The sequence below is a fragment of the Haliotis rufescens genome, unplaced genomic scaffold, assembly GCF_023055435.1.
Source record: "Haliotis rufescens isolate VD_foot unplaced genomic scaffold, xgHalRufe1.0.p SCAF_2, whole genome shotgun sequence".
NCBI classification, from domain to species: Eukaryota; Metazoa; Mollusca; class Gastropoda; order Lepetellida; family Haliotidae; genus Haliotis; species Haliotis rufescens.
Genome location: NW_025963890.1, coordinates 43,542,984 through 43,562,538, shown reverse-complemented (window position 1 = coordinate 43,562,538; position 19,555 = coordinate 43,542,984). Strand labels below are relative to the sequence as shown.

General features: G+C 40.6%; 1 protein-coding gene across 1 annotated transcript; it reads right to left on the bottom strand.

Moving 5' to 3' along the window:
* Window positions 1–584: 584 nt before the first annotated feature.
* Window positions 585–19,311, bottom strand: LOC124153064 (multiple epidermal growth factor-like domains protein 6). Its single transcript, XM_048399318.1, has 13 exons — window positions 18,551–19,311; window positions 17,237–17,503; window positions 15,774–15,911; window positions 15,441–15,575; window positions 14,571–14,708; window positions 13,943–14,080; window positions 13,568–13,664; window positions 10,186–10,423; window positions 3,928–4,048; window positions 3,730–3,834; window positions 2,147–2,773; window positions 1,482–1,623; window positions 585–1,224 (listed from the first exon to the last, which is right to left on the bottom strand). The coding sequence occupies exons 2-13, from the start codon at window positions 17,424–17,426 to the stop codon at window positions 678–680; spliced, it is 2,616 nt and encodes an 871-aa protein (XP_048255275.1). The 5' UTR covers window positions 17,427–17,503; window positions 18,551–19,311; the 3' UTR covers window positions 585–677.
* Between the last annotated feature and the right edge of the window lie 244 nt (window positions 19,312–19,555).

Below are 19,555 nucleotides of genomic sequence, written 5' to 3'. Positions count from 1 at the left end.
CCAAGGCGGAAGGTCCGGGGTTCGATCCACGGTCGCATCAAACCAAAAAAACGCTTAAATATGGTACTTGTTGTTACCCTGCACTATAAAATAGGCATTAGTCTGGACTGGTACAAGCAGCCACACACACACACACACACACACACACACACACACACACACACAAACACGTGCATGCACGTCACTATATCAATGCCATAATCTTGGACGCGACGGTAAACCTCATTTCACCTCACCTCACTTCAACTTATAAATGAGTCATACAAGCCGTGAAACCAATAGTACTCCTCACCAAATTTACAATCGAATCTTTTTTACGAATTTTCTTTACAAATCTATATTTCAAATCTTTGTCCCTCGATGTTTCAAAGGTATATTATTTACCTCAAAGTTTACAATAGGGTAGTTTTTCAAAAATAGGTTACCATTTGTAACTTATATTTCGAAGTACTCATGCTTAAATAGTTACTCTCTAGCTTTCCATATGACCCCTTTCACTTCAAGATATCGAGATGTCACATGTTTATTATGTATCTGTTCCAAAGGTTACATGCTCTTTCAATACAACATAATGCGGAGTGGAATGTTTATTTTTTAAAACAAAGTAGTTACAGACAGATAGTCGGAATTGTTCTTACGAAAAACATTCTTATGTTGAAATCCCCAGTGGTGATTGATCAAACGACAGAATCTCTGGAAGTTTCCACAACTGCTGTCGTGATATATTTAACATGGACATCAGTCACATCACATGTTAGTACAAATATAGTTGCCGAGTCAAAACTTAACTCATTCTCTTGGTTCGAAAGCAAAATAGTTTCACTATCAGAATGTGATCTTTGAGCAGATGTTTCATCTGGTCTGTCTGGCTTTCCCATGTCACATGAAACTGCACGGCGTACACTGAAGAAAGTATTCCTGTTAACTAGCTCGTTGATCTTGCAATGATCAGTTTCATCTTTGACAATGTCCCTATCCTTCTCGACAGCACTTCTTGCCAACATATAAGGGTTCGGAAGCTCAGGTGAGATGTTTTCTTTGTGGTTATCTGCTAGGGTACCGGTTTTGTCTTTGGCATACGTTGTTGTTTCTGCACCAGAGTCAATGTCTTCATCCTTGATCTCCCAATACCTGTACCAACTGGACCCACTGTAGCCGCCAGCATCTGGAGCACGCCCTGATGCTGATCCCGTCTCAGACAGTCGTCTCGGGCTCCATATAGGTCTGCAAAAAGACCTCTAGCACTTAAACAGAGTGAGTGAGTATGGTTTTACGCCGCTTTTAGCAATATTCCAGCAATATCACGGCGGGGGACACTAGAAATGGGCTTCACACATTGTACCCATGTCGGGAATCGAACCCGGGTCTTCGGGAACTCTTTAATCACTAGGCTACCCGACCGCCCCCACTTAAACAAAACATGTAAAAGAAGCTTTTCTGCATCATTTTATTATTATGTTTTTTCTTTTTGCCAACGGTACCTTTGATGGAGCCTGATACGCTTTGAACATCGCTTGTACAATATCAATGCAAATGTTCCGAAGAGAAGTGTTCCCAAGACAGCACACACTAGCTTTAGTGTCTCATTTGATTCTTTTTGCATACTCGGCATGGAAGTTGTGCCTGAAAGAAACGAATCAGGGACATATATGATTTCCGTATTAATACGGCTATGTAGTGAGTTGTGGGGGGGGGGGGGGGGGGGGGGAGGGGGGGGGGTTTAACGCTGTAGTTGGGTTTCACGGTGTGTCAGCTCAATGTGGGAGGAAAGCTATAAGTGATGCTTACTGCTTACTGAAGAGTATGGTGCTGGTAAACCTCGAAATATAATTGGGGCGAACCTGCTTTTGAACCCACAATCATAGGTTTCTGGCGTGCCCAAACGACGCAACTCTGTACAGCATATAATGGCGCTTTTTCGATGATACTCTTTATAAAAGTATAACTTAACCGAATTATCTTACAAGAAGTCAAACGTTACACAAATTAAATTTTCTTTACGATGATCGTTGTGCGACATCAGCCATGTCAGCTGAGACAACAACCAGCAGAAATCATATCAATATACACCGAGAGTATCAACCATAATTCCCTTAAACCAGGACAATCCATTAGAATACTATAAACAGGACAAGCAGAGAGGCACCTGTTGATAGTGTAAGTACACCCTTGCATGGCTTGCACACTTTGCACTCTTCTGTTGACGAGTTGCACCCATCACACTGGATCGGACATCGATGTTGACAGTTTACACCGTAATACTTCGCGCCTGAGCATACTTGTTTGCACCCATCTGCATTGTCACAGTCCTCACACCGTGGGCAGTTTGCACCACAGTAGTTGCCCCTCCAACCACGTCTACAGCCGTTACACACGCCGGTCTGTCTGTCACAACCATCGTTGCAGTTTACTGGGCATTTGTGACAGTCCTGACCATAAAAGTTATGTTTGCATTGTCCAAAACAGCTACTGTTGTATCTGGAACAGTTTGAACATCCCTTTGGACAGTCCACCTCACAATTGTCTCCCTTCTTGCCGGCCACACATCCATCTGTACACACAACACGGGTGTTGTTAATCCGACAGCGAGAGTTGAGACAGGTGTCTGGACAGTCATTCTGACACTGTGTTCCATAGAACCTGGAGTCCCGACACTGGTCACACTCTCCAGACGACGTCACAGAAGCACACCGTGGCAGACATACACCCTTGAAACAACCCACGTCGTTACCGCCACAGTCAGAGCAAGACGGATCCAACTGGTAAGGTGTACCTGAACAAACAATATGATGACATAATTACATATAGTTAATAAAAAATGCGTATCATGATTGTGACAATAAAAACAATAAGGTCAAATGCATAACGGTTGTGTGCAATTCACAAATAACGTACGTCAATGTCAGCCATGTTTTCTCTTGTAAATCATGATCGGCCAACAAGTGCTCGATAATGCGAACAGTGATACAAAGAAACACCCAAAAGAACCTGCCCTGCCTCACTGAAGTGGGTGCACGGGTTGTCCAAATGTATAAGATCAAGGTTTTGAGGAAACCGTAACGTGCAGGTTCGAATCCCAGCTTCATCCTAAAGAGGATCCGTGTTAGGGCTGGGACGAGTCCAAATTTACTACCCGGGTACCCAACCCCCTATTACCCGACCCTACACGGGTACCCACTGTAGGTCTCAAGAGTTGGGAACACAATGTCTAATTGGGAATAGTTTAACTGTAGCCCTGGCAAAAACTGTTTAGATACATGTATGAAACCAGAGACCATATAATAGATATATGGTCTCTTATGAAACGATCAAATCATGCGTACACTGAAGTTGAGCTGAAGCTTTATCTTTCCTCAAACATTTACAAGTCAAAAGGAATGTGTGCATCATCATAAAGAAATGGGAACATTAGCGACTTGTAGTGTAACCACTGAGTTATAGTAAGTTTTTGTCATTAAACAATATCACGTGATTAACCACGGGACCGGGTAGTACTGTGGATACCCGGGTCCTACTTAGGACCCACCCGACCCGAGTACGCGAGTTACCCGTCCCAGCCTTAATCCGTGTCTTGTCAGCCATACTGCGGTTGCCTGACTGAATAACTTTCAACGCTCTACCACTCATCCATACAGATCTGGACACCCGATATTATAACTGACATGGCTTCAAATGAATCTGACTTCCATTCAAACATGACTTCGAGTTTAGGCGAGTGAGTTTACATACCTTCATGAGTCGCAATAGTGAAGACCAATACTGTTTGTAGCATACGACGTAAATTCACAGAACGTTTACCTACGACACAGGGGGGACACTTTCGGTGGGTCATTTCTGAAATAAGCAAACAAATAATAGTTTTCTGGAAGGGGCATTAGAATATAGACAGTATCAGGGTGAGATACGGAACGCAATGTATATACGCACCATTACCCCTAGTAATTAAACTGAAACTGACTGTTCGCGTAGTCTCCGTGTATTTTTTTATCAATAGAAACAACAAGATGCAGATACAAGGAAACGAAGCATTGATAAAAATATCATGTGCCTTTGAATTTATACACGGACACCAACCTTTCATTGTATTTCATATTTTGCCATATTTCCATTCCGGGAAATAGAAACAATTCCATATAATTACAAAAACAAAAATGTTAAATCAAGATGACCTAACAGGCACCTCTATGTTATTTTCACAAATGGTATCGATTTCCTTCAAACAGCTGAACATGTATGTAAATGTGGGCAAAATGTCTACAGAATATAAACATGCCTGATTAGAATTGGATGAACCCTATTATGTTCAATAGCAGGTACTACTTATCTTAATGACCCATTATGTCAGATGTGAAATATAATCATGTGAGTTAGTTACAGCATATAAGTTGGACAAAGGATCAACCATTTGGATATGGACATAATTGTATACGTAAATACACAACCTACCGTACAACTACCTCTGCAATAAACCACACAGGCGTCCGGGGCTGCCCACGCATTAACTCACTGACACGGCGATGTTGGCATTGTTTAAACAAAACAGAGGGCAAGGGTGATCCAGTCGTCTTTGTAGCCATAATTCACTATACAGAGTTGCGTCTCTTGGGCATACAAGGATCCGACGATTGTTGGTTGGAATCTAATAATGACCTAATTGATCCTTGATTTGTCACCACAAACAAGAGTCCGTGGATTTCATCTAAGGGGTAAACGTCTAGGATCTGAGTCACTTTGAATTTGTTTCCAACATCAAGTTAACAACACGTAATATATCATTCAAAACCGGCTTCCATAGGAAATATCGCTTGAGTGAGATCAATCGATATATCCGAGGAGATACCGCTACAATGAAATTACATCGAAATCCTTTGCAGGCCAATGTGACGTCATCGGTTATCATGACGTCAGAATTAAATGACATCACTAATCTCTCTGATAATGAAACTGGTAGGCTGTACATTTTACGCTCAATACACTGGTTATTGCTATTTACAACCTAAACTGATAGAAAGTATAATTTTGGATGATAAATAGAATCTCACCTATGTGGATTTTGATATCAAATCTATCAACACTCTTCGATAGAATTTTAAAACTTATCGGCAAACTTCGGAGTTTTAAACTTTTATCGACTCGTGTTGGTCCACTTGTTGTCAAAAGACACACGGTGAGATTCTCTATATAACTCTTTCCATTTTGCATCGTATTAATAACAGAATATCATTTCTGCCTCCAATGTCCATTCTATGCAGATTAAAGAGACAGCATTTTACCAAAGTATTATTGTGCCCATCCAAACCGGCAAATACTTAAAATGCTATTCTCAAGCCGAATACGCCTTTACTTAACAGTCTAGAGAAATATATTTTCTCAGCACTTAAGAAGCGCAATAGATATTTTAAAGATGTCATTTATTATCCTTAAGAGTGATAATGTCCACTATTGTACATCATAAGGCAACCATTTGGGCATATGTGTGTGAGTCTATACTTGTATAATGGGCTGGTGGCCTCATTACGGAATAAACAACAACAACTAAAATAATTATTAATGCAGTATTAACCCGCTTAATCAAACAAGTGATGTGGGGTAATTATATATAGGATATGTTGTGATAAGTAGTAGAATAACATCAACAACAACATATAATGAAGCCATGTATATGTGGTGTGATGTCTCCCTCTTGAAACAAGCAATAGTAGTTATAAAAAATACTGATACTGATTTTTATGCAAAGTTATTGTTCACGTAACTGTGTTTATTATTATATTTTCCTGTTTGCGGTTGCATGTCATCGAAATGTTGAATTCTTGAATATTCATGTAATGTGAGACTGTTTCACTGAGTAGAAGATATATTGTGATTATTAATTTGTTAAGGGGCGGTCGGGTAGCCTAGTGGTTAAAGCGTTCGCTCGTCGCGCCGAAGACCCGGGTTCGATTCCCGACATGGGTACAATGTGTGAAGCCCATTTGTGGTGTCCCCCGCCGCGATATTGCAGGAATATTGCAAAAAGCGGCGTAACACCTCACTCACTCACTCGCTATAAATTTGTTCAACCATTTAAAACAAAACAATCGTACAACACTCAAAGTATTGTCTGTGTTGGTTGGTTTGTTGTTTAAAGCCGCTCTCAGCAATATTCCAGCTATATGACGGTGGTCTGTAAATAATCGTGTCTGGACCAGACAATCCAGTGATTGATATCATGAGCCTTGATCCACGCAATTGGGATCGATGACATGCTTCAACCAAGTCAACGAACCTGACCACCCGATCCCGTTAGTCGCCTCTTACGACAAACATAGTCGCCTTTTACGGCAAGAATGGGTTGCTGAAGACCTATTCTACCCCGGATATTTGTCTGTGTCAATACATTTAATGATTATATATGTAATACAGTACACGAACTCAAAGGGACCACTAATTTTAGTAAGTTATAACCTTGGTTCGTTGTATGAGCATATTTACATCATATATACAGCAGTTGGTTGGGGCCAAAAAATAAGTTCGTTATATCGGTCAGTTCGTTTTAAGCGTGTTCGATGAAAATGTAGTAATTGTGTTTATGTTCTTCTTGTTTTTCTAGAACCATATAGAGATGAAACGTTGACGGAGAACAACAACTGCTTGTTCGTCCTGCAATGCAATTTTGGAGATTTGTAGGAAATATACACCTAATGAATTACTTGTCGAATCTTAGAAATAACTTTAGAACTTTAGAATTAACTTATCAAAATATTAAACATTCGCCTCAGCTGACATGCCTTGGAAGTATAAAAGAAATCTTTAAAAGGCAATTAAACATTATCGGTATAAGAATAGTTTCAAGCAGTGTATATTGTAAAGTGATTTTTTTGTAAAGTGAAGAGATATTATAAAATGAATATAATTTAAACTCAAACTGTAGGCGAAATCACTGAAATACTTCCTCGTTCGCTCTTTCACAATGAAAACGCATTGTTAACTCTGAATTAATTATTAAATATGACTGCGCATTGGTAGGGTCATAGGTCCGGGACGTCCTAAAGGTGTGCCGCGTGACAAGGCCGTTACTCACCGCCCACGAGGAAGTGAAAACCTGACATTGACGGACCTGCATTACACCACGTCTCACTCCCGTTGTCTCAAACACGCTTATCTCAACATACACGTTGATCGCAGTAGAACCACCACGACACACTCGTCGTAACTGTGGGTCACAGTTGGGTGGTAACCAACATATTATTATTGTTTGCTTTTGTTTTATTCAATATTGTAGAACCCATTTGTATTTATACTCGTTCTGTAACATTGTTTATTGAGAGGGACGGTCGGGTAGCCTAGGGGTTAAAGCGTTCGCTCGTCACGCCGAAGACCCGGGTTGGATTCCCGACATGGGTACAATGTGTGAAGCCTATTTCTTCGCCGTGATATCGCTGGAATATTGCTAAAAGCGGCGTAACACCATACTCAATAACAATAATAAATGTTTATTGATAACACAATTTGTATTCATAAATCGTATTATCTGCCCCTGATTATGTCAAACATGTTATATGCTGGATGTGTATGTAAGAAGGTGCCGCATATTCGACTTGAATAAACGTTATTTTCCTTTTTTTCCACTTCTCAAATTTCACAATTTGAAATATTTAAGTGAACTTGTACGGTATTGTGCACACAAAGACATTTGAATGACGGTGGCGGAAGGGAGATAACCAGTCCAGTACAACTGCCTCCTTAACAGACCTCCAACAGCAAACTAAGGGATCATTCTGACAACAGAGACACAGTACTGGAGGGGAAACAGTTAAACGCTATGGATACAAATGATTACATTAGAAGATTGGTGTATCAGCTACCTCTCCTTTCGTGTTTTACAACCTACACAAAGCCTCAATTGCATAAGTACATGCTTTCCGAGAATCTATGACACAACAATAACACCACCACCACCCCCCATCCCCCAACCCCTACCCCCCACCCCCTCACGCCCACCCCCACACACCAGACACATCGGAAAATATAAAAGCACGTATAATACAGTAACTAATAACAATACAAATCATTTCCTTTTTTGGCATTTTGGATAAAGGGTTGTTACTTAGTGTAAAGGCATTATTGTTTTACAAAGATATGACAAATACTCGAAGTAAATTCCTACTTAAACCAGTCGTCACCAGGATGTTGTTAATTAATCGAGTCTGGAGCAGACAATCCTGAGACTGATATTGTGAGCAACGATCCAGGCTGTCGGGGTAAGGTGACATGCTATCAACCCAGCCTGACCACCCAATCCACTAGTCGCCTCTTTCGACCAGCATACGTTGTTGGGGACCTTTTCCATCCCGGAATCACAGTGATCCGTCCATAGTGAGCTTATTATCTGGATATGTAACCTGCAGATTGATAATATAGAAACTTTGTCTATCGTTCATATTTAACTCACAATTCTAGTTACTTAAAGCGCTTTGGTCGTCTATATTTGTAGAATTGATTAATGGTGTTTCTGGAAAAAATTACTTAATGTATTCCATTACCTGACATTTTCGATTAGAACGATAATTGAGACACTTACATCTGTTTGTTATTTCAGATCAGTTAAGAAATTCATGGCATTGTATAGCCATTTGAGTTTTCTGAACCTTTGCACTAGCATATAACCTGTATCATTAGATATATTGATATTCTAATCTTGATGTATTCTTCGTTTAAAAACAATTGATTAATTACCCTGGCTTGTTTTTTGTTTTTTTCGGGCGTATTTTTCACATTCTTTCGGATATTATAGTTCGATTCAATCTCAGGGTTAACTCGTTACAACTGCTTTATCTGTAAGACAGGTGGTTGATAACAACGTACGTATCAACCGTTATAACACGCAGTCGCACCTATACATATTCTCATATGTGAGGCTAAGCATTATGTACATTATGTAAGGTTATCTCCCTTTAATGGCTAGCAATACAGTTCTGGTCAAGATGGTTCTCCTTTTTTTCTTTTTTCTTTTCTCCTGTTATTCTGTATTACATGGGTGGCAATAACTCATAAAACCCAAAGCTTAGTCATGCATCAGCTGTGGTCAATCACCGCACTGGAAAACAGATCCCACAATTCCCGCTTCAAAATACGCTCGTACTGATCCAGGATTACTGAAACGTATCTCGTTGGACACTTATTGCAGAAGATGCATAGTAAAAATGAGATTTATTTACAATGTTTTTATTTATTATTATCATACACTGCTAAAGCAGACTGGACAAATAATTAATGGCAACTGTATTGACATAAACGCTTTGCTTGTCTCAGTCCTACAGTTCATTCCCACAAGCACTTGAAGTAATTCATATTTCGGTGGTTTGGTGGTCGAGTCTAGACTATGACACAACACATGTGTGGACCACGTTTCTGTTAAGCATTAAGTGACTTGACTTCGAAAAGATCCCACGTTATTTAAGAAATAAACAACGAGTAGGGGTGGTTTATCGTACAATAAAACACTACAGGGAGAATAAACCATGAGGGTTGCAGCCCCGAGTGGTTTATTCTCCCTGCAGTGTTTTATTGTATGATAAACAACAACCACTCGTCGTTTATTTCTTATATGAGATATCAACATTATGTACAGTCTTTTTAAGGTTGATAAAATGTACAAGCTTTCAAAATATTAACCCCTATTTAAAAGAAATGATGACTCCCTGGATAGAATACGCCCTCGGCAACGTTGGACAAGTCCATTTTATGCACAGGTGGGTATTTCCCGCATATTCTCACAATCCTCACGTCGATTACCTGTACCTCTTCTCCGAATACCGATTGTCATATCTCTTCATCTTTTGGGTGAGATCGTTCGTCCATGGCGTTCATTTGCGTTGTCCGGCTACATCTATGGGGAACAACTCACTAAACACTCCCCTCTCACAAACAACGTCGTCACACATACGACGTTATCAAGTTGCGAGCGCATGTTCGAATCTCCAGAAATGACGTCATGATAGAAAAACAATGTTTTATAGTGAAATAAACCACGCTTCGTTCTTCTTTGTTCTTTGCGATTTATCACGTAACTATCTTATATATAAACTAAATGGAGCAGGGTACTGATCATGAGAGTTGTTAGAGCAGTTGTTGGTCTCCAGAAGAAAGGTGATATATTGTCTTTTAAACGTCAGCTTGCGGTGTGATGTAGATAACTGGCCAAACCAGTGCATCATAACCAGATGCCCCCCTTGGAACTGGTGTTCTTGTATCAGGTGACGGTGAGAGACGCAGGTCATCTATTTGTTCGTATATGTTTTCGTATATCCCTTCAGCGTCTAACTGTCGTTCTTGTTGGAGAGGAACATGGAAAGTTGATTTGCTTTCGGATTCATGGTCATGTATTTCACAGTAGACGTGGTACTGATCCTTGCACCCCTGTTGTTCATCCCTTGACCTGCATCTGGTAAAACATGAATGGATAAATACACGATATTATTTATATAATATTACCCATATAGTCGTGGGTATCGGTGCAATTATTTGCCATAATTCTCACTTAGCATGACAATTCCACCTTCATCCTGATTGCGTAAGTCAAGCCAGGTGATTCATAGTTTTCATTCTTTGCGAAGCTGCCAAAAGTGACATCATATCAACGTTATAATGCCGCCAGAGTAGGGTTTATGTGACGTTGTTCCAAGAATAGAGTACCTAGGCCTATGCTGATGACTTGTGATCGGGAAATCCACTTTTTATTCATTTGTGCAGAAAATAAGACTATTGGTACAGGATAATCCATTCGCAACTTATTGGCCATCTGCCGCTCGTAAATGATGTTCAATTCATTCGTGGCAGATAATCCGTAGTTACTCATATCTCATGGGTTATTCTATACGTGTTAAGAATGGCCAATATTTATACATCTTTTACGGTAAAGCTACAGAATTTTCTGTAATATTATTGGAACAACTGGTGTCATTGCTGATTTTCAGTAACACATTTATATAATTTTCACCTCTGTTTCGACTTTTACGCCCACTGGAATCGGTTCCGACAGATAATTAAGTTTTATGTTAAGTGATTAATTTGAAGGAAAGTTTAACATTTTTTTTCCATTCCATTAACTAGTCGCTGATACATAACAGTTGTGTAGATTGTGTAAATAATACATACAACTATGTTCTTAAATTGAGAAACTAGGGATTCCTCCGTGCAATCAACAACCTGCGTCTTCGTTTTGAGTCTATGTAAAGAAATATTTAAACAACACGATAACTTCAGCGTATTTGTACACATTTGTATCATTTCAACTCCTGTCATTAAACCGACAACATATCTCATTTTGGACGTATTTACAGACCAGAAGCCGTTTACTTTATCAATCACTGGATTGTCTGGTCCAGACTCGATTATTTACAGACCGCCGTCATATAGCTGGAATATTGCTCAGTGCGCGTTAAACAGGCCAGAAGCCGTCTACTTTATCAATCACTGGATTGTCTGGTCCAGACTCGATTTTTTACAGACCGCCGTCAAATAGCTGGAATATTGCTCAGTGCGCGTTAAACAACAAGCAAACAAAACAAACAAACAACATACCTCCCTACATGGGCATATAATGAGCGACAATTCGTCGAGCAGAGTTACATCCCTGTATTCCATCCCTGAACCACGATTCGCTCTCATTATTTTCATTGGTTTATTGGAAGAAGACCGAAATGATCTGAGACATGCGTCAAGTTCGGCTTTCCTCCCACAATAAGGTGATAAAACTGAAATACTCCTCAAACCAGCCAACAAAATCGTCCTTTCAGCAAACCTTTATCCCACGGAAGTATCACACAATTCCTCTTTATACAGACAGTCTGCTGCACACCTCCACTATACCCCTTTCTACACGGAGGGGGCACGAGTTGCCCAGTCGTCTAAGGCGCCGTGATTCGCTGTGCAGAGTTGCGTCCCTTGGGCACGCCAGAAACCTATGATTGTGGGTTCGAATCCCGGTTCGCCCCGATTATGTTTCTAGGTTTGTCAGCTCAATACCTGTGCTCGTTGGTTTCACAGAAGTGGTAAGCGTTTGAGATCTGCATCACTTCGGGCTTTCCTCCCACATTAAGCTGACACGCCGCGATATAACTGGAATACTGTTAAAAGCGGCGTTAAACTCAACTCACTCACTCACACACTCTTTACACAGACAACTAATCTCAATCGCACCTGTATCCACGGAACCCACCCCGGCCATCTGGAGTACTAACACGGAATCCCCACAGGGTTATTTCCATAACGACAAATACATATTTATACTTTTTCCTTCAGGTGGCTGTTTACTTAATTAACCCTTATGTAGTGGTTTCCTAAATACTAATATTCTGACCATCTCACCATCATCTGTTTATCAGTAAAACTTGTGAGATCCTTCAGATATTACAAGAGGACTGACACTTTACGAAGACTTGAGCGTTGCAACTTACATGCAGTCTGGTCAAAGATGATAGAAAGGGGAATTATATTCAGGCGAGTGAGTGAGTTGGGTTTAACGCCGCTTTTAACAGTATTACAGTTATATCGCGGCGTGTCAGCTTAATGTCGGAGGAAAGCCCAAAGTAAGGCAGGTCTCAAACGTTTACCACCTCGCTGGAACCAACGTGCATGGGTATGGTGCTGACAAATCTAGAAACATAATCGGGGCGAACCGGGATGCGAACCCACAATCATAGGTTTCTGGCGTGCTCTGCACAGCGAATCACGGCGCCTTAGACGACTCGGCCATATGTGACCCCCATATTTAGGTATTGTGGTGGCATTGGTAAGAGAAGGACAGTATTCTGTCGAGAATAAAATGTTGACAGCTATGATTAACATGTGATTTACAAGTATGAATGTGCTCATGCCCTTTTTAACAAAAACAGTTTGGCTGCCTCGGATTACTTGACTGTTATTATGTAGCTTGACTGTAGCTGTCTGTAAATAAAATACTTTACATATTCATAAGAAATCTCTCCCCAAAGCAGAGTCGACTGTAATATTCCGACTATATCATGATCATGTGTTTATGAATCACTATTGTGATAAGTGATGATACCAGGTGTTCGCGAAAAGGTGAGCGTGGCAACCGTCACAATACAATAAAAATTATTATTAATTAATTACTCTCTCATTTACGTTCCCTCACTCACTCCTTATGTGCTATTCAGCGCGTGAAGATCCGGGTTAGAACCCATGCTTGCCGTAAAAGGCGACTATGCTTGTCGTAAAAGGCGACGAACAGGATTGGGTGGTCAGGCTCGCTGACTTGGCTGATGCATGTCATCGTATCCCAATTGCGTGGATCGATGCTCATGATCCATTCACTGGATTGTCTGGTCCAGACTCGTTTATTTACAGCCCGATGTCATATAGCTGGAATATTGCTGAGTGCGGCGTTTAACAGCAAACAAACATAAATAAATAAATAAATAAATAAATAAATTAATAAATTAATAAATTAATTAATTAATTAATTAAAAAGAAATCCTTTGCCTCTTAATACAACCACGATAGCAACTGAGGTAGAGTAGACTTGTACTGTGTTGTCCTGTGTAGCAGAAGTCTCAATCCCTACCTGAAGGCCACCAACACGAAGGTGATTGTGACGATGAGGACGATGACGACGACTGAACTAATCCCTATTATCTTCCCTTCCGCCGATGCCGTGATACCTGAAACATAGTTACATAAGATATTTCATCACCCATATGGTTCATAATACATGAGTAATTCAACCCACCTGGATCACCGGAACTCACGAACAAGAAGTATATGAATGATTTTACATCCTTTTAAGCATTGTTGATGTAATGCAAGTAAGAGATTACAATTACACCACTGATTACAACAGGTGAGCCGCGTATATGCTTTTTGCCAACAGGCAGATGACAGACAACAGCCATAAGATAAAGCAATGTTTGTAGATTCAAATGCTCTGTGTGTAACCTACCCGTCGTACAGTAATCTCCCATTTTCCCTGCTTGACATCCACTGAGACATGTGCCTGTCACGTGATCACACGTGGTGCCAGACTTGCAGTAGCCACAGTTCAGCTTACACCTCTTGCCATACAGTCCCGGGGGACATTCTGAAATGAAAGACGATTGTCACTGTAGATCACTTACTGAGACAACTGATTGTGTCTGTGTGAATCACTTACTGAGACAACTGATTGTGTCTGTAAGGATCACTTACAGAGACAACTGATTATGTCTGTGTGGATCACTTACTGAGACAACTGATTGTGTCTGTGTGGATCACTTACTAAGACAACTGATTGTGACTGTGTGGATCACTTACTGAGACAACTGATTGTGTCTGTGTGGATCACTTACTGAGACAACTGATTATGTCTGTGTGGATCACTTACTGAGACACACTGATTATGTCTGTGTGGATCACTTACTGAGACACACTGATTATGTCTGCGTGGATCACTTACTGAGACAACTGATTATGTCTGTGTGAATCATTTACTGAGACACAGTGATTATGCCTGTGTGGATCACCTGCTGTCTACTCTATTTGTAGGCAAAATTTACTCAGACAGATTGATCACATCGGTATGGACCACCTACTTTCATCACACTTGTATCCTTTGTATCCATTACTGCAGCCTCGAAAACAGAATCCAGTGTTCTTATTACAGGGCTCTCCATCTTGACATTTGCCACACTCTCCTTCACAGTTGCGTCCGTAGCGTGAATTGGGACATTCTGAAACAAAAGCGACAAAGCCTTTCAATATTGATTGAGAAATGTCTGCCGAAAGCAGAGTCGATTGGACGATTCCGACTATGTCATGAGCATGTGTTTATGATTCTCTATCAAATAATGATGATACCAGGTGTTTGCGAAAAGGTAAGCTTATCCTGCCCCGCCGGTTGTACCCGTCACAAACTTATTCAACGGCAAGTCCATTGTTCACCTAAAAAACACGGGAAGATATGGTACAAGTCAAAATAGGGAATTGCATCGTACATCTTGCTTGTTGCTGATGCGTCAAATTTGAAAAAGTCTTCCACATGTCTTCCATGAAACTTTTTGAAAGCTTTACTGAGGCCTTGAATGCTGTAACCTTGATCAAACAACTTCTAAGTAAGAGTAGTATGACGCTGTTTGAAATATATATCTGTTTCGGTTGGGTAAATGAGTGGAAGGGAATTAGAAACACATGATATTCGCAGTCACCAAGACTAGAAACATCTACTTCCATGACATATTTATATGGCTTAAGATTATCGCTGAATGTTAGATATGTATACAGTGCTGAAACCACATTTCCATAGCTAATTACTGACTCATCATCTGTACAGTCCCACACATTACTGATATACTCACTATATGTACAGTCCCACACATTACTGATATACTCATTATCTGTACAGTCCCACACATTACTGATATACTCACTATCTGTACAGTCCTACTCATTACTGATATACTCACTATCTGTACAGTACAGTCCACTGTACCCTTCCTCACAGTTTTTCTGACACTCCCCATACTCTGGGTCACACGACTTCTGGTAACAGTGGCCACATGTCTGAGCACAGTCCTGGCCGTACTTGCCCTCCGGACACGCTGGAAGAGTTCATAGGTGTTCATGTTCCAGTTCTTACACAAATAATATCACGTTCATCTCACTGGCAGATCGAGGGGCTGGGTGTTCACCCTTCCCCTCTATAAAGTGTTTTATGTTTTATTCACTTACAGATTCAAATATTCAACTTTATATCCTACATTTCTCCACAGAACTGACAATGACAGCGTGTGACTCACTTCTCTGACAGTTGAGACCAGTCCATCCCGCTGCGCAGCCCGAGGTGCAGCTTCCGAACAACTTGTTACACACCTCATCTACAGTCCGACAGTGACAAACAGATTGGCAGCCAGCCCCAAACAGACCATCTGGACATGCTGAAGTACAAAAAGGCAACAAATAATTTTCTATAAGGATTAATTTTCGAACAATTATGAGGATGGGGGTGCTGAACTTGTAAAGGTCAACTTTTCCATGTAGAATAAATATCAGCATGTCATCATAAAATGTAACCATAAGGTTGATCGACTCGTTTCAAGCTCAGAACAAAACAGTTTAGAACTGGTTTTGCCCACTACCCTGTACCGGATCATACCATACTAAGCACTGGCCCCAATATCTCAGGAAATGACCAAGACAAGATGTGATTTGCCTTGGACCTAGTACCACATAAATACCCAAGATATAGTACATCATAGTATGCATGGGGTTGTGTATTGCCTGGAATTTTAACAATAACAACACTTTGGACATTGGAGGCATTGTAATATAATCAAGTAATGTTGGGTGGTGCCGGCGCACGTGTGTCATAGAAGGTTGCTTGTTCCTCCTGCAACCTCATGTCTCATCATATTATTACAGCAACGACATGCATGTACTTACACCTTACTGTCCTTCATTATTTAACAGTTTTAATAGTGCAATACAGTGGCTTTTCCCTTGTTTTTTATAGAACCCAAAGAAATATGTATTTAAGTATTTGCTCAATATACATAATATACAGACTCATATAGACAGTATTGCAATGTGTATTGTCGAAGGTTTGTGGGTTTGTTTACCTCATGATATGCCCTGGATTCAAAACATCATATGCCTGCCCTGGACTCAGTATGTTATGAGTGTCCTAGACCCAGTACCCAGACATGCCCTTGACCGAGTAATGAATGACCTGCCCTTGACACAGTAATGTGTGACCTGCCCTTGCCCTAACATCTTATGACATTTTTTTGACCCAGTAATGAGTGACCTGCCCTTGACACAGTAATGTGTGACCTGCCCTTGCCCTGACATCTTATGACATTCTTTTGACCCAGTAATGAATGACCTGCCCTTATCACAGTAATGTGTGACCTGCCCTTGCCCTGACATCTTATGACATTCTTTTGACCCAGTAATGAGTGACCTGCCCTTGACACAATAATGTGTGACCTGCCCTTGTCCTGACATCTTATGACATTCTCTTGACCCAGTAATGAGTGACCTGCCCCTGACCCAGTAATGAGTGACCTGCCCTTGACCCAGTAAAGCGTGACCTGCCCTTGACCCAGTAAAGCGTGACATGCCCTTGATCTAGTATCTATGATTTTCCGAATACTTCATGAAATGCCCTGGACCCAGCACCTCTCAAACACCTTGTGACATGCACTGAATATCTTTTCTACCATAATAGAAATCAATTTTCAAATTAAATATATGCACTTACAACATGGCTTCAACTCCCCACATGTCACGAAATTCTTCTTCAGGAGAGTGGAGAAGAAACACCATGGCTTGACTCCATATTTTCCGTAGATGTTTTTAGGATTACGACAGTAGTTCTTGGGATTGTCACCAGGGGGAAATTTGTCGAGTGTATATCCTTCCCCTTGCACAAAAGGATCTGACCAGCTCATGCACTTCTTTCCTTCATTACCGACACCAAGTGTCCCAGTGTAGTTCACACCTTGGGCGTCGTACAAGCACTCATTCACTGAAAATATGTTAGGACGTTTTTAAAATTGCAATGAAATTATCAAAAAGCATCATAGTGTTGTTACTCATTAATAAAGAAAGAAGAGTGTTATCCACTATTGTAGATATTTAATATTACACATGTAATACTCTAGATGAATATCACTCATCATAACTGAAGAAAGTAGAATATTACGGTACAGTAGACAGTAGAATATGACTGATAACTGAAGACAGTAGAATACAACTGATCACAGTAGACAGAATACGGCTGTTAACTGTAGACAGTAGAATACAATTGATCACAGTAGACAGTAGAAAATGACTGATCACTGTAGACAGTAGAATACGACTGATCACTGTAGACAGTAGAATACGACTGATCACTGTAGGCAGTTTAATACGACTGATCGCAGTAGACAGTAGAATACGACTGATCACTGTAGACAGTAGAAGACAACTGATCACAGCAAACAGTAAAATACGACTGATCACTGTAAACAGTAGAATACGACTGATCACTGCAGATAGTAGAATACGAGTGTTCACTGTAGACAGTAGAATACGACTGATCGCTTTTGACAGTAGTGTGAGTGAGTGAGTGAGTTTGATTTTACGCCGCTTTCAGCAATATTCCAGCAATTTCACGGCGGGGGACACCAGAAATGGGCTTCACACATTGTACCCATGTCAGGAATCGAACCCGGGTCTTCGGCGTGACGAGCGAACGCTTTAACCACTAGGCTACACGACTGCCCCCTTTTGACAGTAGAATACAATTAAGCACAGTAGACATTAGAACACAATTGATCACAGTAGACAGCAGAATACGACTGATCACAGTAGACAGTAGAATACAACTGATCACAGTAGACAGTAGAATACGACTGATCACAGTAGACAGTAGAATACGACTGATCGCTTTTGACAGTAGAATACAATTAATCACAGTAGACATTAGAATACAATTGATCACGGTAGACAGCAGAATACGACTGATCACAGTAGACAGTAGAATACGGCTTATCACTGAAGTCAGTAGCAACAAACTCCTGCCTCTACTCACCGAGCTGACAGCCGACACCATATTTCCCCTCCTGACAGCCAGACTCGCACCACCCGGTGTTCTTGTCACATGGCCCTCGCCGACACGCACACTGGAACTTACATTTCCACCCGAAGTTACCCGGCGGACACCCTGGAACGATACTGTCAACTTTAATTGCAGGACGTTTCTTCTTATGGAAACGGCACTGAAGCTCACATGAGAATGTAGTCAAAACATTAAAATGTCCACAAAGACACACATTTGAAAAACGTTACTGTCAGCATTAATATTCAAGTATTTCTCCATAGATAAAAAGGACTAAAATCTACACTAAACACTACACTACACTGACGATTTGAAAACAAGGATGTCTACGGCTGATCTCTTGAACAAACGGGGGTGGCATGATTTGGGGAAGGAAAATGTTTTTGAAGTTTCAACTTCATTGGTCTGATGGTTTCTGAAGAGATGGTAACACTGTGAACAAAAATGTCTGTTTCATTTGCAGTATGGCGGAAATGCGTGGTCAAATGGAGGTCAAACATTAAAATATCGCAATAATCATATATCCTGAGCACTACCTCTAACTACATATGTACCAAATATAATTCCAGTATGAAAAAGATGTCTGAATAGATCCTTATTTTGAAGTTAAGGGATTTCCGGTGATGTTATTGGTGTATTTGCTGCTGACATGAGCCGTTCAGTTTTCAACAAAATTTAAGTGACGTTGACACGATTATTGACCGGAACTACTTTTCATGGGGAATCCCCTTGTGGAAAAATTCTCTATATCTCCTCTGCACACTCCGGCGCAGTGGTGACTCAGCATAACACCACTTCCACAGGCTAATTTGCATATCACGTGACCGGACTTTCTCTTGTTTGTAAACAAACGCGCTTTGTCAGAAACCAGTATAGAACGGCCTGAAGCAAGTATTTGGGGGCGCTTTACATATTGTTTTGCATAATTATATAGATATGCTACCTCAACTGCGACAGTGAGTTGCATGACAGTATAAA